The sequence below is a fragment of the Oncorhynchus nerka genome, linkage group LG21, assembly GCF_034236695.1.
Source record: "Oncorhynchus nerka isolate Pitt River linkage group LG21, Oner_Uvic_2.0, whole genome shotgun sequence".
Classification (NCBI taxonomy): domain Eukaryota; kingdom Metazoa; phylum Chordata; class Actinopteri; order Salmoniformes; family Salmonidae; genus Oncorhynchus; species Oncorhynchus nerka.
In genome coordinates, this window is record NC_088416.1 from 545132 (window position 1) to 568062 (window position 22931).

The 22931-nt window shown below is 45.0% G+C and overlaps 4 protein-coding genes across 6 annotated transcripts; 1 reads left to right on the plus strand and 3 right to left on the minus strand.

Moving 5' to 3' along the window:
• Positions 1–2404: 2404 nt before the first annotated feature.
• LOC135563664 (bromodomain-containing protein DDB_G0280777-like) lies at positions 2405–4746 on the plus strand. The gene is made up of 3 exons (XM_065006750.1): positions 2405–2529; positions 2625–2680; positions 2761–4746. Exon 3 carries the CDS (start codon positions 3177–3179, stop codon positions 4578–4580), a length of 1404 nt encoding a protein of 467 aa, XP_064862822.1. The 5' UTR covers positions 2405–2529; positions 2625–2680; positions 2761–3176; the 3' UTR covers positions 4581–4746.
• Positions 4747–8667: 3921 nt separating this feature from the next.
• Positions 8668–11244, minus strand: LOC135563665 (uncharacterized). 3 transcript variants are annotated; one of them, XM_065006752.1, is made up of 4 exons: positions 11136–11244; positions 10978–11030; positions 9092–10802; positions 8668–8898 (listed from the first exon to the last, which is right to left on the minus strand). In XM_065006752.1, exons 1-4 carry the CDS (start codon positions 11159–11161, stop codon positions 8814–8816), a joined length of 1875 nt encoding a protein of 624 aa, XP_064862824.1. In that variant the 5' UTR covers positions 11162–11244; the 3' UTR covers positions 8668–8813. The 3 variants fall into 3 exon arrangements, with proteins under 3 accessions (XP_064862824.1, XP_064862823.1, XP_064862825.1); XM_065006751.1 differs by having other exon boundaries at positions 9092–10847; XM_065006753.1 differs by having other exon boundaries at positions 8668–10847.
• An 8331-nt stretch (positions 11245–19575) lies between these two features.
• Positions 19576–20841, minus strand: LOC115126677 (putative transcriptional regulator cudA). Its single transcript, XM_029656322.2, has 3 exons — positions 19837–20841; positions 19721–19757; positions 19576–19644 (listed from the first exon to the last, which is right to left on the minus strand). Exons 1-2 carry the CDS (start codon positions 20478–20480, stop codon positions 19748–19750), a joined length of 654 nt encoding a protein of 217 aa, XP_029512182.2. The 5' UTR covers positions 20481–20841; the 3' UTR covers positions 19576–19644; positions 19721–19747.
• Positions 20486–22808, minus strand: LOC135559603 (MAGE-like protein 2). Its single transcript, XM_065006135.1, has one exon. The coding sequence runs from the start codon at positions 22721–22723 to the stop codon at positions 20486–20488; it is 2238 nt and encodes a 745-aa protein (XP_064862207.1). The 5' UTR covers positions 22724–22808.
• Positions 22809–22931: the final 123 nt, after the last annotated feature.

Sequence of the window (22931 nt, forward strand, 5' to 3'; positions counted from 1 at the left end):
ATTATTGCACTTCCGGTTGGCACAGGAAGCTATAGCTAAACACATATTCTCATTGTGGTATGCCTTTACAGAATCCTGAGTTTTAAGTCTTTACGTTAAGAACTGAGTTATTTACGGAGGGTTTAGTGAGTGTATGTTATTTCAGAAAATCATAGAAAATCACAGAAATCTCGCAGAGCTCCGCAGCACACTTTAAAAAGATTTGTATGAACACCCTGCAACTGGATCTGTAACTGTTTAAAAAAAACGCTTATCTTTGAACATCACCAATTTGTCATTGTACGATTTCTCTTAAATGACGATAGATAAATGGCTGATTCTTTTTTCATTGACACCAGAGGCTCCTTGACTTTGACGTGAAGCGGAAAAATTATTTCTCTATTTTCATTTTGGACCTTTAATCCCAGAGAAATGGCCATAACTCAAAAAGCGTTGAGGCCTAGACGCCATCTTGTTCGGGGCCAACTGCCCATTATGCCAAACCTACGCTCACCAAGTTTCGGCTTCAAAATATTTTCCGTTTTGGAGATAAGGCCACGTGGTGATTCGTGATGTTTTGTACAATTGCAATATGATTGCTTATGCCCTCTTGTGGGATTTTCCGGCACAGCGGAAAAATGACCAATATTTGATTATTTTATAAAACGGACACCGAATGTCCGAGAAAGTTAGTGTATTGTCATGGTATGAGACAACATAAATAATACAATTTCAGTAAAGTAAAAAATAAATGATATTATCCTAAATTGAGAGATGAATAAAGAATGTGTTATCACATTAACATCATCAAAAATCTTTCAGAATGTACCTGTCTTCAGTATAGAATGACATGTATACAGATTATATTACAACTCTTTGTGTTTTGTCTTAATGACTGTTCTTTAGTAAATAGGAAACTCAACAGTGTGTTAGTCTGAGAAACATTAACTAGATAGTTATTTTATGTTTGTGAAACCTTGAAATGAACACAATGAGAAGTGATTTTGTAACAACAGTTTTGAATGGGTAATTGTATCAAATATATATCATTGTATGTTTTAATTAGCGCTCATATAAACTTTTTTCATCACTGCCTTGTAAACCCATTCTTGTAAATTGGAGCTACTGTACATGATTGTCTGGGGCTGCTGTACAGATTTGAGCACTTGCCAAGATGTTGACATTTCTGGGTATGTCTCACCTGTAACATAATAATAATAATAAAGATTATGATGATAATAATAATATTGTTATTTTTTATAATAATACAAATCTGTCAATCAACCATATGTATTTCTTAAAAGCCCTTTTTTGCATCAGCAGTAGTCACAAAGCATTTTAGAGATACCCAGTCTAAAAATCTAAGACCCATCAATGCATATGTCAAAGCACAGTTTTACATTATAAAGGAAACCTTTTATAAACAATGGCAACACTGCCATGGTGATCTGAGCCTTGCTGTTGGAAAATGAAGTTAGTATCCGACTTTCGGTTGTCGCAGATGCACCTCTCCTGACTTTACTTCTTGACTTTGGTCTACAGTCAGTTGCTTTAGCCTTACCACTCAAACGAGCCCTACTGTATGTTTGCCTCTGAAAAATTAAAGACTCAGATCATCAAAAGCATAACATGAGTGTTTAATTGGTGTCTGTCTGAAATCAGAATTTGTCTAAGATGTTGCACTTTGTGCAAATGAAACTGTTATCCATCTAATGTTGCTATGCTGAATGAAACACACGGTTTTAAAGAAGGCATGTGTAAAATAATGGTGCCTAACTGCTCATTCAGCCTCTAATCTCAAATGAGCCAAGTTAATTTTGTACAAGCAATAATTTAAACCGATCAATGAAGTGCCAAGACAAAATGTGTTTCCTACTTTAGAGCAGGGGTGTCAAACTCATTCCATGGAGGGCCTAGTGTCTGTAGGTTTTTGTTTTTTCCTTTCATTTAAGACCAAGACAACTACTGTAGGTGAGGGGAGTAATTAGTGGACTTAATTCAGCCATCAAGTACAAGGAAGGAGTGAAAATCCGCAAACACTCGGCCCTCCGTGTAATGAGTTTGACGCGTGCTTTAGAGTAAGGGCTGTCAAACCTGTCAGGATCTCAATTAGAGAATCAACCAGACCTGAGTAAATTTCTGCATTCCAAATCAACCCCTAGCTCCTACACCTACCACTTAGTCACTTATGGGCATTTGAAATGATCAGATAGGGTAAAGCAATATGTTAATTGCTTCATCTTGCCTTCTGATAGGCTGGATGCAATTGTGGCCATATTGCTTATCCCTATTAAATCCTTGTGTTTAGATCAAGGTGTAGGATTTAGGGGTCAATTTGGAAATAGAAATTGAATGTAGTTCAGTGGCTGACAGCTGTCCTTAATTAGCCAACAACATTAGAAGGGTCTGGGATTCCTTTAAAAGGAGCAACCAAACATCTGGCAAATATAGTAAAAGGGATATTCTGGTAGGACGTATGCCTACCATTAGTTCTGAATACTGGTGAGGTTTTGAGGGCAAAATGGCTGTGATGATTGGAATCGCTTTCAGGTATGTTTTTAAATAAGTATTGATTTAGTTTGTTTCCCTTGTCCTTCAGATGTTACAGGTAGCTATGTTTATAACATACATTATTTTTCCTGAAGAGTTTCTTGGTTTTGTTGCCTGCTAATTGGAGGGATAACGTGTTCTAAATCAGAAGGTGAGTTCATTTCAAATAACAGCTACGCAGTTCCATAACCTTGAAAGGCTGGCATTTTACAGTTGATATTTTTTACCTAGGTGATTGGTCTCCTGCACTGGATTCTAATGCAGCATGGCTCTATGCAGGATCACTTCCGTCTCTAGGATATGGCAATTATAAGTCTCAGAAATCTCAACTGCAAGCGCAACAGAAACATCCGGCCGCCATCCTGCGGAAGGAACTGGCCCCCATGTCCCAGCAACCTCAGCAAGTGTGGCATCAAGCTAACATGCTGCAGCAGAAGCAACCGCCCGCCGTGCCCCAGCAAGTGTGGCATCACGCTCCAATGCTGCCACAACCACCGACCGCCGTGCCCCAGCAAGTGTGGCATCAAGCTCAAATGCTGACGCATAAGCAACCGCCCGCCGTGCCCCAGCAAGTGTGGCATCAAGCTCATATGCTGACGCATTAGCAACCGACCGCCGTGCCCCAGCAAGTGTGGCATCAAGCTCACATGCTGACGCATAAGCAACCGACCGCCGTGCCCCAGCAAGTGTGGCATCAAGCTCACATGCTGACGCATAAGCAACCGACCGCCGTGCCCCAGCAAGTTTTGCATCCCGCTCAAATGCCCCTGCAGCAGAAGCAACCGACCGCCGAGCCCCAGCAAGTTTGGCATCCCGCTCTAATGCCCCTGCAGCAGAAGCAACCGACCGCCGTGCCCCAGCAAGTATGGCATCCTGCTCTAATGCCCCTGCAGCAGAAGCAACCGACCGCCGTGCCCCAGCAAGTGTGGAATCCATTTCACACACTGCAGAAGCAACCGACCGCCGTACCCCAGCAAGTGTGGCATCCTGCTCTAATGCCCCTGCAGCAGAAGCAACCGACCGCCGTGCCCCAGCAAGTATGGCATCCTGCTCTAATGCCCCTGCAGCAGAAGCAACCGACCGCCGTGCCCCAGCAAGTGTGGAATCCATTTCACACACTGCAGAAGCAACCGACCGCCGTACCCCAGCAAGTGTGGCATCCTGCTCAAATGCCCCTGCAGCAGAGGCAACCGACCGCCGTGCCCCAGCAAGTGTGGCATCCACCTCAAATGCCCTCTAGGCAGAATCAAACGACTGCCATGCTCCAGCAAGTATGGCATCCTGCTCTAATGCCCCTGCAGCAGAAGCAACCGACCGCCGTGCCCCAGCAAGTGTGGAATCCATTTCACACACTGCAGAAGCAACCGACCGCCGTGCCCCAGCAAGTGTGGCATCCTGCTCAAATGCCCCTGCAGCAGAAGCAACCGACCGCCGTGCCCCAGCAAGTGTGGCATCCTGCTCTAATGCCCCTGCAGCAGAAGCAACCTACCGCCGTGCCCCAGCTGGGGTGGCATCCTGCTCAGTTTCCCCAGCAGAAGCAACTAGCCCCTATGCCTCTACTGCAGAAGGAACCAACCACCATAGCCCAGCAACCTCAGCAGGTGTGGCATCCAGCTCAAATGTCCAAGAATCGAACATCCACTGAACCTCAGCAGAAGGAACTGACCGCCATGCCCCAGCAAATGTGGTATCGAGCTAAAATGCTCCAACAGGAGAATCATCTGGCCGCCATTGTCCAGCAGCCTCCGCAGGAACTGGCCGTCGAGCAGCAGCAGGAACTGGCCGTCGAGCAGCAGCAGGAACTGGCCGTCGAGCCCCAGCAGCAGCAGGAACTGGCCGTCGAGCCCCAGCAGGAACTGGCCGTCGAGCCCCAGCAGCAGCAGGAACTGGCCGTCGAGCCCCAGCAGCAGCAGGAACTGGCCGTCGAGCCCCAGCAGCAGCAGGAACTGGCCGTCGAGCCCCAGCAGCAGCAGGAACTGGCCGTCGAGCCCCAGCAGCAGTCCAGTTTCATCATAGCTCTTGATGCACTTGAAGAAACGTTCAGTTCTTGAAATGTTCCTGTCTGTCGTTTCCCTTTGCTTATTTGAATGGTTCTCACCATAATATGGACTTGGTCTTTTACCAAATAGGGCTATCCACCCTTACCTTGTCACAACACAAGGAAAGAAATTCCACAAATAAACTTTTTACAAGGCACACCTGTTAATTGAAATGCATTCCAAGTGACGCTGGTTGAGAGAATGCCAAGTGTGCAAATCTGTCATCAAGGCAAAGGGTGGCTACTTTGAAGAATCTCAAATATAAAATATATTTCATTTTGCTTAACACTTGTTTTTGTTGCTACATGATTCCATATGTGACTCACCACCTGGATTCCGTCTTATGTACTAAAATCTGAAATTGTGTTTTATTTATTTTTTTACATCTGCTAAAAGTAGAGACTCAAAGCTACAAAATGGTATATCATACACTGCATTTGAGGAACAATGGGAAAGTAATTCTGCTTTGAAAGTTGATCATCTTTTAATCTCACTTTTGAGAAAATCACCTTTGAATGTTTTGGTATCTAGTTGAGCTCTTCTTTGTCTACACCCATTCAGCATCGTTCACACCCTCTTAATAAGCTTTAGCCCCACCCATCTCATTTCGCTTTCAGAGCACACACACACACTTGACACTCTGGCCAATGATTTGTTTACCTCTGGATAACATGAAAACAGCCTAACCAGTTCTGCTGGAAACAATTGCATGACGCTTTCTTGCAGACGTTTATTGACACAGGCCATATTCAACGGGTGTTGTACACACGTGACGTAACGTTAGCTAACGAGCCAGCCAGCTAATGTTAGCTAGTTAAACAACAATGAACAAAGTGGCAACAATGCCACAGTGCTGGGAGCTAACCAACCAGGTCCAATGTTAGCTAGCTAACATTAGGCTCTAACTAGAAAAGCAAACGGCTCTGGGAAACAAATAATTACATCAGCTAGGGAACCAGCCAGCTAACAGTACACTTTAGCCTGAAATGAAACCCCTTTGTCAGTTCCATGTGACACATAATGCTAGCTAAGCTTCCCTGCTAGTGCCTTGCCGGCTTCATCATTGGAACTTGAATGGATCCATTTAAGGTATGAGTTCTCATACTATGTAGTTAGATGATTTCACCAACAATACTTGGTTTAGAAAAATGTACTTGTTCTTATTTTTTTATTTCTCCTTTATTTAACCAGTTAGGCCAGTTGAGAACAAGTTCTCATTTACAACTGCGACCTGGCAAAGATAAAGCAAAGCAGCGACAAAAACCACAGATACACATGGGATAAGCAAACGTAGTCAATAATACATTAGAAAAAAGACTAATCTGTATACAGTAAGTGCAAATGAGGTAAGATAAGGGAGGTAAGGCAATAAATAGGCCATGGTGGCGAAGTAATTACAATATAGCAATTAGACACTGGAATGGTAGATGTGCAGAAGGTGAATGTGCAAGTAGAGATACTGGGTTGCAAAGGAGCAAGATGAATAAATAAATACAGTATGGGAACGAGGTAGTTGGATGGGCTGTTTACAGATGGGCTATGTACAGGTGCAGTGATCTGTGAACTGCTCTGACAGCTGGTGCTTAAAGCTAGTGAGGGAGATATGTCTCAAGCTTCAGTGATTTTTGCAGTTTGTTCAAGTCATTAGCAGCAAAGAACTGGAAGGAAAGGCAGTAGGAATTGGCTTCGGGGTGACCAGTGAGATATACCTGCTGGAGCGTGTGCTACGGGTGGGTGTTGTTAAGGTGACCAGTGAGCTAAGGTGGAGCTTTACCTAGCAAAGTCTTGGAGCCAGTAGGTTTGGCGACGAGTATGAAGCGATGGCCAGCCAACGAGAGCGTACAGGTCGCAGTGGTGGGTGATATATGGGGCTTTGGTGACAAAACGGATGGCACTGTGATAAACTGCATCACATTTGTTGAGTAGAGTGATGGAGGCTATTTTATAGATGACATCACCAAAGTCAAGGATCGGTAAGATAGTCAGTTTTACGAGGGTGTGTTTGGCAGCATGAGTGAAGGAGGCTTTTTTTGCGAAATAGGAAGCGGATTCTAGATTTAATATTGGATTGGAGATGCTTAATGCGAGTCTGGAAGGAGAATTTACAGCCTAGCCAGACACCTAGGTATTTGTAGTTGTCCACATATTCTAAGTCACAACCGTCCAGAGTAGTGATGCTGGACAAGCGGGCAGGTGCGGGCAGTGATCGGTTGAAGAGCATGCATTTAGTTTTACTTGCATTTAAGAGCAGTTGGAGGCCACGGAAGGAGAGTTGTATGGCATTGAAGCTCATCTGGAGGTTAGTTACAGTGTCCAAAGAAGGGCCAGAAGTATACAGAATGGTGTCGTCTGCGGAGAGGTGGATCAGAGAATCACCAGCAGCGAGAGAGACATCTTTGATATCTACAGAGAAGAGTCGGCCCGAGAATTGAACCCTGTGGCACCCCCATAGAGACTGCAAGAGGTCCGGACAACAGGCCCTCCGATTTGACACACTGAACTCTATATCAGAGAAATAGTTGGTGAACCAGGCGAGGCAATCATTTGAGAAACCAAGGCTGTTGAGTCTGCCACTAAGAATGTGGTAATTGACAGAGTCGAAAGCCTTGGCCAGGTCGATGAATACGGCTGCAAAGTAATATCTCTTATCGATGGCGGTTATATCGTTTAGGACCTTGAGAGTGGCTGAGGTGCACCCATGACCAACATTGAAACCAGATTGCATAGCTGAGAAGGTACGGTGGGATTCGAAATGGTCGGTAATCTCTTTGTTGACTTGGCTTTCGAAGACCTTAGAAAGGCAGGATAGATTGCGTCTGTAGCAATTTGGGTCTAGAGGATCGTGGACCAATCCGATGGTTTTATAGAGGGAAATATAACTTTCCATTGCACTGTGTGAGCTTAATCAAGTGCACCTTTTAATGCAGGCTAATGAAGTTCTTGCCAGGGGCTTTTGCAGGTGCAACCTCAGTGGTCCGGGAAGAAATGTGTTGTGCAAAAGGCTGTGCACACATTGAGATTGTGTCCAAAAATTCCATACCGTGACAAATGAAATGAAGTCGTCTGTTGAGGTACGCTAGACAAGAGATTGTCCAACAGCAAAGTGTAACTCCTTGTAGAAAATTCAATGCATATACAATTTCATTCGTGTTCATTAGTCTGTGGCCAAACAGTCAACTACAACAGGCAAATATGTCAAGTTACAAAAAGTCCTGGGTGACATCTTATGCTAGTTAAACTGCCATGCTAGTGCCTACCAGCTTCCTCTTTGGAACTTAATGGATCCATTTAAGGGCTGAATTCTCATACTATGCAGTAAGATTAATAACTGGTTAAGAAAATGTACATGTTTGAAGACAGAATATATTTGTTAATTGATAGGTTAAACCGCTCCAGGCATCATAAAAATCAAATACACCGAATCCATTCTATAGGAGCCTGTGGTACAATAAATGGACTAGGAGGAATGGGCTACAGGTGAAGAGTATTGAGGCCCGTCAAAATCCAGTTGAAGCTAGAACATTTAGAATGGGCTGAGTCTCAATCCACTGCATCCGCCTGTCGCCCTTCAGCATCTGCGCTGGACAGGGGCCGAGCTACAGTGGTGTTGGTCAGACACCCCAAAATAATCTCAAAAACATCTATAGCTTCAGAACGGTTTGGCATACAAACTATGACCATTATGGAAAATTGACCCGAACATACATACTTTTCCCTCTGACCCCACAATTGTATGACGCATCTGAAGGTAACCCAGACAAACAGAAGTATGGAGGTAGATGTGCCAACAGGGGTTGAAGCAGCCAAAACATTGTAGGCATCACCTAGATATGGAACAGACACTTCTAAACTGATTTAACTCTTTGCCATTTGTGGTGTGGGCTATAGTAGAAGGCCAAATACAAGTTTGAAACCAAAAGGTCACTCAATTCTAATAGCTAAATGAGCCATGGTCTGACCATCTAAAAACAATTCCCTATATGTTAATTTACTCACCAACAACTTACACTGAGGTTGAAGACAGTCTCACTGTATACAATGCATGCCTACATCTAAAGTATGAACATGAGGAATGTCTGACAACTCACCCCTTCACAAATACTCTTACGTAGACCCAAGCTTTTATTTTTAACAACCAGTAGCAAAGGTAAAAGATGAACAACCAAAGAATTAACTGAGCAGTCATTTTTACAAGACTGCGCACCACCTGTTCTCAATTCGCAAGCAATGGACACGCGAGAATCATTATTTCAAAGAGACAAGGCATTTTTGAAAGTAAAATTGTATATGTATTCCATAACTCTGGAGTAGCAAGAGCACCAGCAACTTCCTGGTCGAAACAAAAGCACAAAGAAATGCAGTGTCAGCAACACAGAATGTTAAGTAACCAATGTTAAACAATTCACCATTAGAGCTTCTAGAGGATGAATCCATTACATTTTCCTGTTGATAGATATATGGTTAGTACAAAGGACTTCAAATTCAGAGAGCTAAGTTCAGAGCAGGTTAAAGTGAACCATTACCTTGCAGAATCCTTTACTAGTGGTGGATATATGCTTGGTGCACCAAAGCTAACATAACCGTCCTTGGGAGCATTTCCACTGTCAACAGGCATTGCCTCCCTAGGAGTGTAGCCGATTTGGGAAAAGACAGTTCTGCCATTCTCGTAGTGCGATTTGGAACTGTAGGAATAGATTGGGATGACACCCGACTGTTCAACGATGCTGGCCTGAGCGCTACCAGAGGCACCATCTTCAGTGCTTTGGTAGTGCTTCTGCTGAGGCATGGCGGTCAGTTGCTGCTGTGGCATGGCAGTGTGTAGCTTCCGCTGCTGGGACATTTGAGCTGGATACCACACTTGCTGGGATACGGCGGTCGGCTGCTCCTGCGGTAGAGGGGTGGAGGCCGGTTGCTTCTGCTGCTGGGGAGATTGAGCTGGATGCCACACTTGCTGATGAGTCTGCGGCATGGCGGTCAGTGCAGCGACTTGTTGCTTCTGGACCATTTTAGCTGGATACCACACGTCGTGAGGCTGCTGGGGCATAGGGGCCGGTTGCTTCTGTGCCAGATGCAACACTTGTTGAAGCATGGCAGCCGGTTGCTTATGCTGCTGGGGCATTTGAGCCGTTTGCCACAGTTGTTGGGGTATGGCAGTCAGTTCCTTCTGCGGTAGATGCATAGGGGCTGGTTGCTTCTGCTCCTGAGGAAATTGATTTGGATGCCACACTTGCTGAGGTGGCTGGGGCATGGCGGTCGGTTCAATTTGCTGCCGAGTTTCAGTAGCTGGTTGCTTTTGCTGCTGTGGCATTTGAGCTGGATGCCACACTTGCGGGGGCAGGGTGGCCTGTTCCTTCTGCGGTTGAGGCATTGGGGCTGGTTGCTTCTGCAGCATGGTAGTCAGTTGTTTCTGCTGCTGGGACATTTGAGCTGGATACCATGTTTGCTGGAGTATAGCTGTTGGTTGTTTCTGCAGGATAGGCATTGGGGCCAGTTGCGTCTGCAGCATTGGAGCTGGATGCCACTCTTGCTGGGGCATGGCGGTCGGTTGCTTCTGCTGCAGAGGCATTGAGGCCAGATGCTTCTGGGGCATTTGACCTGGATATCTCACTTGCTGGGGTACGGTGGCCGGTTCCTGTTGCTGCTGGGGAACGTGCACTGGATGCAACTCTTGCTGCGTTATGGTGGCCGGTTGCTTCTGCTCCTGGGGCATTTGAGCTGGATACCACACTTGCTGTGGCATGGTGATAAGTTCCTTCTGCCGCCGAGTTGCAGCGGCTCGTTGCTTCTGGACCATTTTAGCTGGATACCACACGTCATGAGGCTGCTGGGGAATGGGGGCCAGTTGCCACACTTGCTGAAGCATGGCGGCCGGTTCCTTCTGCTGCTGAGGTTCAGTAGCTGGTTGCTTTTGCTGCTGGGGAAATTGAGCTGGATGCCACACTTGCTGGTGAATGGTGGCCGGTTGCTTCTGCTGCATTTGAGCCGGATACCATGTTTGCTGGGGCATAGCTGTTGGTTGTTTCTGCGGTATATCCATTGGTGCCAGTTGCTTCTGGGGCATGGTGGTCAGTTCCGTCTGCTGCTGAGGCCCAGTAGCTGGTTGCTTTTGCTGCTGGGGAATTTGAACTGGATACCGCACTTGCTGAGGTGCCTGGGGCATGGGGTCCAGTTGCTTTTGCAGGATGGAGGCCAGATGTTTCTGTTGTTCTTCGGTCAGCTGCGCTTGCAATTGAGCTGTTGGAGAGATGTATTTTCCATATCCTTTAGACCTAAGTGAGCCTGCATAGAGACATACTGCATCAGAACCTGATACATGAGTCATCACCTAGGTTAGAAACAAAGTAAAATGCCAGCCTTGGAAGTAATTGGAACCGCAACTGTTACTTGAAATTAATGTGTAGAAACTCACTTGATGTAGAAGAGGTTATCCCGCCAATTAGCAGGCAACAAAACCAAGAAAATCTAAAAAGAAAATATATAAAATAAAAACGTATGTTATAAACATAGCTACCTGTAACACCTGAAGGACAAGGGAAACAAACTAGAGCAATACTTTTAAAAACCTACCTGAAAGTGATTCCAATCACGGCCATGTTGCGCCTCGAAACCTCACCAGTAATAAGAACTAATGGCCGATATAAGCCCTAGTTTAATATCCCTTTTGCTGTATCTGGCAGGCTTTTTGGTTGCTCCTTTTAAACAAATCCCAGACCCTTCTAATGTCATTGGCTAATTAAGGACAGCTGTAAGTCCCTGAACTACATTTGATTCCTAATTCCAAATTGACCACTAAATCCTACACCCTGGACTAAACACGTCTGTGAATCAGAAATGATTGAAAAGGTATAAGCAATATGGCCACAATTGCATCCAGCCTATCAGAAGTCAAGGTGAAGCAATTACCATATTGCTATAACCTATCGGATCGTTTCAAATGCCAATAAGTGACTAAGTGGTTGGGCTAGGGGTTGATTTGGAATTCAGAAATGTACTCAGGTGTGGTTGATTCTCTAATTGAGTTCCTGACAGGTTTGACAGCCCTTACTCTAAAGCACACGTCAAACTCATTTCACGGAGGGCCGAGTGTCTGTGGGTTTTTGCTCCTTCCTTGTAGGAAAAAACAAAAACCTACAGACACTAGGCCCTTCATGGACTGAGTTTGACACCCCTGCTCTAAAGTAGGAAACACATTTTTGTCTTGGCACTACATTGATCAGTTTAAGTTATAGCTTGTACAAAATTCACTTGGTTCATTTGAAGATTAGAGGCTGAATGAGCAGTTAGGCACCATTATTTTACACATGCCTTTTAAACCGTGTGTTTCATTCAGCATAGCAACATTAGATGGATTACAGTTTCATTTGCACAAAGTGCCAACATCTTAGACAAATTCTGATTTCAGACAGACACCAATTAAACACTCATGTTATGCTTTTGATGATCTGAGTCTTTAATTTTTCAGAGGCAAACATACAGTAGGGCTCGTTTGAGTGGTAAGGCTAAAGCAACTGACTGTAGACCAAAGTCAAGAAGTAAAGTCAGGAGAGGTGCATCTGCGACAACCAAAAGTCGGATACTAACGTCCTTTTCCAACAGCAAGGCTCAGATCACCATGGCAGTGTTGCCATTGTTTATAAAAGGTTTCCTTTATAATGTAAAACTGTGCTTTGACATATGCATTGATGGGTCTTAGATTTTTAGACTGGGTATCTCTAAAATGCTTTGTGACTACTGCTGATGCAAAAAGGGCTTTTAAGAAATACATATGATTGACAGATTTGTGATATTATAAAAAATAATATAACAATATTATTATTATTATCATCATAATCTTTATTATTATTATGTTACAGGTGAGACATACCCAGAAATGTCAACATCTTGGCAAGTGCTCAAATCTGTACAGCAGCCCCAGACAATCATGTACAGTAGCTCCAATTTACAAGAATGGGTTTACAAGGCAGTGATGAAAAAAGTTTCTATGAGCGCTAATTAAAACATACAATGATATATATTTGATACAATTACCCATTCAAAACTGTTGTTACAAAATCACTTCTCATTGTGTTCATTTCAAGGTTTCACAAACATAAAACAACTATCTAGTTAATGTTTCTCGGACTAACACACTGTTGAGTTTCCTATTTACTAAAGAACAGTCATTAAGACAAAACACAAAGAGTTGTAATATAATCTGTATACATGTCATTCTATACTGAAGACAGGTACATTCTGAAAGATTTTTGATGATGTTAATGTGATAACACATTCTTTATTCATCTCTCAATTTAGGATAATATCATTTATTTTTACTTTAGATAAATTGTATTGTTTATGTTGTCTCATACCATGACAATACACTACCAAGCAATGCAAGCAGATGTGGAATTAACCCCATAACACTTGTGTGTCTTTTGGGATCAAGAATTGATCAAGAATACCAATAGGTTTGATCAGATCCTCTTTCCTATGCAGGCACCATATAATGCACAGCCACATGCAAATCCATAAACTCCACCAATAGAACATTGAAAACCTTAACATGACTACTGGCAATGTCATTATTTTTGTCACCATCCATCAATTGTTGAATTGTGTTATTTTTCTTTGTACACGCACCGAGCCTCCAAGGGCTGGAGCCAATCAACGTAGTAAATTAAAAAGACCCAAATAAAACGTATGTGAAAAGATGTGGTCAAAGTATAAAACGTTGCTGTTTTGTTTTTTGTTTTGTTACAACAACCAAGTTTTCCTAACATTTGTCATAACTAGTAAGCCTTACATCCTGAATGAATATGGGCTCCCAAATATGCACCGGGGAACACATGGGAGGGTGGGACCACATGCACTTTTAAGTAATTGAGCCTAGAACATCATTTCTATATTGTAATTAAAATCATTGACCCATAAGAGAACACATGACCAAAGCAAAGCGTGAGCCATATATAATTAAAACAACATTATTCTTAATGAGAAATATAATCTATTAAACAAATGTTTGCATAACGAAAGACATGAAAACTGTCTCCAACAATGTATTTAGCTATGTATAAAACGTTCATATTGGCAGTAAGGTCATTGAGAATAGCTATAGACAGTAGTTCTTGTGGGAGGTTCAGGGATAAATATAGTGAACGATCATGAATGTTAAAGATTTGTTCACCTTGGGGATTTTGAAAGAGGGGGATTAGAACCCCAAAGTAATAATGATAAGAAAGATCATAAAGGTCATTTCAGATTCAGGTTTAGGGGGGGTAATAAAATCTTGGAAACACCTATTCACACTATGTGGATTATAAACATTTCCAGACATATAGAACGATCACATCAAGAAGGTGTAACAGTGATGAATGGCTATTCAATGTACAACAGTAGTCTTCTGTAACAAGCAATATGTATTAAATATGTTTACATACATCCATGACTGAATGGATTCACAAACTCCTTTAAAGGTTTGTAAGTTTTTTTAAATTGAACCAGGTAGTCAAATTGAGAACAAGTTCTCATTTACAATTGCGACCTGACCAAGATAAAGCAAAACAGTTTGACACATACAACGACACAGAGTTACACATGGAGTAAAAAAACATGCAGTCAATAATACAGTAGAAACAAGTCTATTTACGGTGTGAGCAAATGAGGTGAGATAACGGAGGTAAAGGCAAAAAAAGGCCATGGTGGCGAAGTAAATACAATATAGCAAGTAAAACACTGGAATGGTAGATTTCCAGTGGAAGAATGTGCAAAGTAGAAATAAAAATAATAGGGCGCAAAGGAGCAAAATAAATAAATAAAATAAAATAAATACAGTAGGGAAAGAGGTTGTTGTTTGGGCTAAATTATAGGTGGGCTATGTACAGGTGCAGTAATCTGTGAGCTGCTCTGACAGGTGGTGCTTAAAGCTAGTGAGGGAGATAAGTGTTTCCATTTTCAGAGATTTTTGTAGTTCGTTCCAGTCATTGGCAGCAGAGAACTGGAAGGAGAGGCGGAAGGAAAGAAAGAATTGGTTTTGGGGGTGACCAGAGAGATATACCTGCTGGAGCGCGTGCTACAGGTGGGTGATGCTATGGTGACCAGCGAGCTGAGATAAGGGGGGACATTACCTAGCAGGGTCTTGTAGATGACATGGAGCCAGTGGGTTTGGCGACGAGTATGAAGCGAGGGCCAGCCAACGAGAGCGTACAGGTCGCAATGGTGGGTAGTATATGGGGCTTTAGTGACAAAACGGATGGCACTGTGATAGACTGCATCCAATTTGTTGAGTAGGGTATTGGAGGCTATTTTGTAAAAGACATCGCCGAAGTCGAGGATTGGTAGGATGGTCAGTTTTACAAGGGTATGTTTGGCAGCATGAGTGAAGGATGCTTTGTTGCGAAATAGGAAGCCAATTCTAGATTTAACTTTGGATTGGAGATGTTTGATGTGGGTCTGGAAGGAGAGTTAAGTCTTTTTTTTTATTTTAAATTTTTTTATTAACTTTATTTAACTAGGCAAGTCAGTTAAGAACAAATTCTTATTTTCAATGACGGCCTAGGAACAGTGGATTAATTGCCTGTTCAGGGGCAGAACGACAGATCGGGGGTTTGAACTTGCAACCTAGATATTTGTAGTTGTCCACGCATTCTAAGTCAGAGCCGTCAAGAGTAGTGATGTTGGACAGGCGGGCAGGTGCAGGCAGCGATCGGTTGAAGAGCATGCATTTAGTTTTACTTGTATTTAAGGAGGCCACGGAAGGAGAGTTGTATGGCATTGAAGCTTGCCTGGAGGGTTGTTAACACAGTGTCCAAAGAAGGGCCAGAAGTATACAGAATGGTGTCGTCTGCGTAGAGGTGGATCAGATAATCACCAGCAGCAAGAGCGACATCACTGATGTATACAGAGAAGAAGAAGAAGAATTGAACCCTGTGGCACCCCCATAGAGACTGCCAGAGGTCCGGACAACAGACCCTCCGATTTGACACACTGAACTCTATCAGAGAAGTAGTTGGTGAACCGGGCGAGGCAATCATTTGAGAAACCAAGGCTGTCGAGTCTGCCGATAAGGATGTGGTGATTGACAGAGTCAAAAGCCTTGGCCAGATCAATGAATACGGCTGCACAGTAATGTTTCTTATCGATGGCGGTTAAGATATCGTTTAGGACCTTGAGCGTGGCTGATGTGCACCCATGACCAGCTCTGAAACCAGATTGCATAGCAGAGAGGGTACGGTGAGATTCGAAATGGTCGGTAATCTGTTTGTTGACTTGGCTTTGAAGACCTTAGAAAGGCAGGGTAGGATAGATATAGGTCTGTAGCAGTTTGGGTCAAGAGTGTCCCCCCCTTTCCAATCTTTGGGAATCTCAGACAACACGAAAGAGAGGTTGAACAGGCTAGTAATAGGGGAGGCAACAATTTCGGCAGATCGTTTTCAGATTTCAGATCGTCTAGCCCGGCTGATTTGTAGGGGTCCAGATTTTGCAGCTCTTTCAGAACATCAGCTGACTGGATTTGGGAGAAGGAGAAATGGGGAAGGCTGTTGACCGGGGTAGGGGTAGCCAGGTGGAAAGCATGGTCAGCCGTAGAAAAATGCTTATTGAAATTCTCAATTATATTGGATTTATCAGTGGTGACAGTGTTTCCTATCTTCAGTGCAGTGGGCAGCTGGGAGGAGGTGTTCTTATTCTCCATGGACTTGACAGTGTCCCAGAACTTTTTTGAGTTAGTGTTGCAAGAAGAAAATGTCTGCTTGAAAAATCTAGCCATGGCATTTCTAACTGCCTGTGTATAATGGTTTCTAGCTTCCCTGAACAGCTGCATATCACGGGGGCTGTCCGATGCTAATGCAGAACGCCATAGGATGTTTTTGTGATGGTTAAGGGCAGTCAGGTCTGGGGAGAACCAAGGGCTATATCTGTTCCTGGTTCTAAATTTCTTGAATGGGGCATACTTATTTAAGATGGTTAGGAAGGCATTTAAAAATAAATAACCAGGCATCCTCTACTGACGGGATGAGATCAATATCCTTCCAGGATACTGTTAAGGGATTTTTTTTTTATCAATAATGACTAATTATGAATACATTTCAATCAGGACTGACTAATCAGAATACTATTATGTTACTGTATAGATGTATACATTTTATTTTAATCCTAGTACTGAATTGAATGTGTGTAATTATAATCAAGGATTAGAACAATGACTGTCTGTTCCTTGGTATAAACTAATGAACTTATCGTCAGACTGGCTAGAATGCTTATCTACACAGGGAGGCTTTGGCCTGGTCATAAATTATCTATACTGGTGGGGATCGATGTAGGAAGGCTTGAGAACTATACTGCCATTGTACCGGAGTGGAGGAGGGACGGGACAGTTTGAAACCTAATGACGTCATTTTCAGTTTATAACCTGTTGTAAATTGTATCATGTTCAGTACTCGAGAATAAACGCTAGTGCTTGATTTTGAGACTGGTCTCCGCCCATTTTATGCATATAAGTTTCTTACAAATCCTTAGAAATGGGCTGAGTGTATTAATTGAATTGGGTAATAAACATATAGGAATTGAATTCCTCTAACAGATACCCTGGCCAGGTCGATTAAAAAGGTCTGCTCGCTGAAGTGTTTCAGGGAGCGTTTGACCACCCTGGTGATGAGTGGAGGTCGTTTGACCTCTGACCCATTACGGATGCAGGCAATGAGGCAGTGATCGCTGAGATCTTGGTTGAAGACAGCAGAGGTGTATTTAGAGGGCAGGTTGGTTAGGATGATATCTATGAGGGTGCCCGTGTTTACGGCTTTGGGGAAGTACCTGGTAGGTTCTTTGATGATTTGTGTGAGATTGAGGGCATCAAGCAGCACGAGCTCTGAAGATAGATGGGGGGCAATCAGTTCACATATGGTGTCCAGAGCACAGCTGGGGGCAGAGGGTGGTCTATAGCAGGCGGCAAGGTGAGAGACTTGTTATTAGAGAGGTAGATTTTTAAAAGTAGAAGTTCAAATTGTTTGGGTACAGACCTGGATAGTAGGACAGAACTCTGCAGGCTATCTTTGCAGTAGATTGCAACACCGCCCCCTTTGGCAGTTCTATCATGTCTGAAAATGTTGTATTTGGGGATGAAAATGTCAGAATTATTGGTGGTCTTCTAAGTTGTAACAGGCCTCATTCAGCAGTCTGAATGAACCTAGAGACACCAAAAGATCCATGTTTAGAGAAGCTTGGAGATTATTCCACAAGTAAGGGGCAAAGAGCTGATTTACTGAACTCTGTACAGACCAAAGGACTTTCCAGAGTTAGCAATCCCTGAGACTGTGTATGATAACCCTGACTCGTACATCTAATGGTTATTGTAGATGTTAGCTACAGAGGGAGTTTACAGTATGTAAAAGGGCTTTATAAAGGCAAAGAGAGCAACGAATTGACCTACGTGACCTCAAAGAGGGTCAGCCTACTTTATGATAGAGAATGCAGGGATGTGTACTGAACCTGTACCCATAATAAAACAAAGTGCTCAAGGATCAAATGCATCTAAAGGCTTTAATGAAGTGGCAGCTGCATTCATATAGATGATTTTGCAATAGTCTAGGACCAGTAAGAACATTGATTTAATTATCTGCTTTGTACTATTTTAAGCGAGAGGCCAGACCTATTTCTATAGAAGAAGCCCCTTTTATTTTCAGTGTCTTAATTAACTCAATATGTTTTTCAAAAAGACAACTTAACGTATATACTGATACACCGTACCGGGTACGTACACTTCAATCATTAGAATCATTTTTGTGTACTCTAGAAAACATTAGTTTTCCATGAATTCAATAAAAATTTAAGGTCAATAAAGGTGTTCTGCAAAATAATGAAAGCCTAATGTAGATCAGATAGCGCCTGATCAGCAGGGCGGGGCAATTGAGTACACAACGGTATCTGCATACAGGTGCAGGTAAAACTATATTTATATATTTCTGACAATGAATAGTTGTTTAGACATTCTAACATATAAACCAATATCTAGATACTAAAAATATGTATATGCAATATTTAAACAATTTCGACCTCCCTCGGGTTATGTATACACCTTGACGATACATTGGCTATTTTAGTATTCCTTTTGTCGTTTCTTTTTTTACATGTAATCTAAGATCTTCACAACCAAATACAACTGTTTTCATTCCCACATGGCTATATAAACTGAACTCTAGGTTTCATTTGCGTTATGATTTAGAAATGAACGTATCTACCATTCCTCTCTGCAGATCCTCTCAAGCTCTGTCAGGTTGGATGTGGAGCTTTGCTGGACAGCTATTTTCAGGTCGCTCCAGAGATGTTTGATCGGGTTTAAGTCCGGGATAAGGCTGGGCCACTCAATGGTGCCAGGTTTCCTCCAGACGTGACGCTTGCCATTCAATCCAAAGAGTTCATTCTTGGTTTAATCAGAACCTTGTTCTCATGGTTTTAGAGTCTTTAGGTGTTTTTTTGGCAAACTCCAAGCTGGCTGTAATGTGCTTTACTGAGGAGAGGCTTCCACCTCTCCACACTACCATAAATCCCTGATTGGTGGAGTGCTGCAGAGAAGGAACTCTAGAGCTCTGTCAGAGTGACAATCGGGTGCTTGACCACCTCCCTGACCAAGGCCCTCCCCCGTTTGTCCCGGCGGCCAGCTCTAGGAAGAGTCTTGGTGGTTCCAAAGCTCTTCCATTTATAAACGATGGAGGCCACTGTTCTTAGGGACCTTCAATGCTTCAGACATTTTTTAGTACACTTCCCCAGATCTCTTAATCAGGGATTTATCTGACAGTCTCACTGTATACAATACATGCCTACATCTAAAGTACGAACATATGAGGAATGTCTGACAACTCAGCCCTTCACAAATGCTCTTATGTAGACCCAAGCTTTTATTTTGAACCAGTAGCAAAGGTAAAAGATGAGAAAACCAAAGAATTAACTGAAATGTAGTCATTTTTACTACGGACTGCACACCACCTGTTCTCAATTAGCAAGCAATGGACATGAAACATTTCAAAGAGACAAGGCATTTTATAAAGTAAAATTGTTTATTGATTCCATCACACTAGAGTAGCAAGAGCACCAGCAACTTCCTGGTCTAAAAAGCAGAAAGAAATGCAAACAGTGTCAGCAACACAGAATGTTAAGTAACCAATGTCAAAAGCAATACTCACCATTAGAGCTTCTAGAGGATGAATCCATTATATTTCCCTGTTGATAGATATATGGTTAGTACAAAGGACTTAAATTCAGAGAGTAAAGTTCAGAGCAGGTTAAAGTGAACCATTACCTTGCAGAATCCTTCACTAGTGTTGGATATATGCTTGGTGCACCAATGCTAACATAACCGTCCTTGGGAGCATTTCCACTGTCAACAGGCATTGCCTCCCTAGGAGTGTAGCTGATTTGGGAGACTCCAGTTCTGCCATTCTTGTAGTGCGATTTGGAAATGTAGGAAGAGCTTGGGATGACACCTGACCGTTCAACGATGCTGGCCTGAGAACTACCAGAGGCATCTTCAGTGCTTTCGTAATGCTTCTGCTGAGACATTGGGGCCAGTTGCTGCTGGGAAATTTGGGCTACATGCCATAATTGCTGAGGAATGGGGTTGGGTAGCTGCTGGGCCAATTGAGCTGGATAACTCACTTGAGGCTCGACGGCCAGTTCCTTCTGCTGCTGGGGCTCGACGGCCAGTTCCTTCTGCTGCTGGGGCTCGACGGCCAGTTCCTTCTGCTGCTGGGGCTCGACGGCCAGTTCCTTCTGCTGCTGGGGCTCGACGGCCAGTTCCTTCTGCTGCTGGGGCTCGACGGCCAGTTCCTTCTGCTGCTGGGGAAATTTAGATGGATGCCACACGGGCAGAGGCTGCTGGAGAATGGCGGCCAGATGATTCTCCTTTTGGAGCATTTTAGCTCGATACCACATTTGCTGGGGCATGGCGGTCAGCTCCTTCTGTTGAGGTTCAGTGGCCGGTTGCTTCTGGTTCCTTCTGCAGTAGAGGCATAGGGGCCAGTTGCTTCTGCTGGGGAAACTGAGCAGGATGCCACACTTGCTGAGGCACGGCAGTCGTTTGATTCTGCTGCAGGGGCATTTGAGTAGGATGCCATACTTCCTGGGACACCGCGGTCGGTTGCTTCTGCAGCATTTGAGCTGGATGCCACACTTGCTGGGGCACGGCGGTCAGTTGCTTCTGCTGCAGGGGCATTTGAGTAGGATGCCATACTTCCTGGGACACCGCGGTCGGTTGCTTCTGCAGCATTTGAGATGGATGCCACACTTGCTGGGGCACGGCGGTCAGTTGCTTTCTGCAGGGGCATTTGAGCTGGATGCCACACTTCCTGGGGCAGGGCGTTGCTTCTGCAGCATTTGAGATGGATGTGCTGCAGGGGCATTTGAGCAGGATGCCACACTTGCTGGGCTACGGCGGTCGGTTGCTTCTGCTGCAGGGGCATTTGAGCAGGATGCCACACTTGCTGAGGCACGGCAGTCGTTTGATTCTGCTGCAGGGGCATTTGAGTAGGATGCCATACTTCCTGGGACACCGCGGTCGGTTGCTTCTGCAGCATTTGAGATGGATGCCACACTTGCTGGGGCACGGCGGTCGGTTGCTTCTGCAGCATTTGAGCTGGATGCCACACTTGCTGGGGCACGGCGGTCAGTTGCTTCTGCTGCAGGGGCATTTGAGTAGGATGCCATACTTCCTGGGACACCGCGGTCGGTTGCTTCTGCAGCATTTGAGCTGGATGCCACACTTGCTGGGGCACGGCGGTCAGTTGCTTCTGCTGCAGGGGCATTTGAGTAGGATGCCATACTTCCTGGGACACCGCGGTCGGTTGCTTCTGCAGCATTTGAGATGGATGCCACACTTGCTGGGGCACGGCGGTCGGTTGCTTCTGCAGCATTTGAGCTGGATGCCACACTTGCTGGGGCAGGGCGGTCGGTTGCTTGTGCTGCAGGGGCATTTGAGCAGGATGCCACACTTGCTGGGGCACGGCGGTCGGTTGCTTCTTCAGCATTTGAACAGGATGCCACACTTGCTGGGCTACGGCGGTCGGTTGCTTCTGCTGCAGGGGCATTTGAGCTGGATGACACACCTGCTGAGGTTGCTGGGCTATGGTGGTTGGTTCCGTCTGAGGTAGAGGCATGGGGGCCAGTTGCTTCTGCTGGGGAAACTGAGGATGCCACTCTTGCTGAGGCACTGCAGTCGTTTGCTTCTGCTGCAGGGGCATTTGAGCTGGATGCCACACTTGCTGGGGCACGGCGGTCGGTTGCTTCTGCAGCATTTGAGCTGGATGCCACACTTCCTGGGGCACGGCGGTCGGTTGCTTGTGATGCAGGGGCATCTGAGCAGGATGCCACACTTGCTGGGGCACTGCAGTCGTTTGCTTCTGCTGCAGGGGCATTTGAGCAGGATGCCACACTTGCTGGGGCACGGCGGTCGGTTGCTTCTGCAGCATTTGAACAGGATGCCACACTTGCTGGGGCACGGCGGTTGGTTGCTTCTGCTGCAGGGGCATTTGAGTAGGATGCCATACTTCCTGGGGCACTGCGGTCGGTTGCTTCTGCAGCATTTGAGCTGGATGCCACACTTGCTGGGGCACGGCGGTCGGTTGCTTCTGCAGCATTTGAACAGGATGCCACACTTGCTGGGGCACGGCGGTTGGTTGCTTCTGCTGCAGGGGCATTTGAGTAGGATGCCATACTTCCTGGGGCACTGCGGTCGGTTGCTTCTGCAGCATTTGAGCTGGATGCCACACTTCATGGGGCACGGCGGTCGGTTGCTTGTGCTGCAGGGGCATCTGAGCAGGATGCCACACTTGCTGGGCTACGGCGGTCGTTTGCTTCTGCTGCAGGTGCATTTGAGAAGGATGCCGCACCTGCTGGGGCACGGCGGTCGGTTGCTTCTGCAGCATTTGAGCTGGATGCCACACTTGCTGGGGCACGGCAGTCATTTGAGTAGGATGCCATACTTCCTGGGGCACTGAGGTCGGTTGCTTCTGCAGCATTTGAGATGGATGCCACACTTGCTGGGGCACGGCGGTCGGTTGCTTCTTCAGCATTTGAGCTGGATGCCACACTTGCTGGGGCACGGCGGTCGGTTGCTTGTGCTGCAGGGGCATTTGAGCAGGATGCCACACTTGCTGGCCTACGGCGGTCGGTTGCTTCTGCTGCAGGGGCATTTGAGCTGGATGACACCTGCTGAGGTTGCTGGGCTATGGTGGTTGGTTCCTTCTGAGGTAGAGGCATGGGGGCCAGTTGCTTCTGCTGGGGAAACTGAGGATTCCACTCTTGCTGAGGCACGGCAGTCGTTTGCCTCTGCTGCAGGGGCATTTGAGTAGGATGCCACACTTCCTGGGGTAAGGCGGTCGGTTGCTTCTGCTGCAGGGG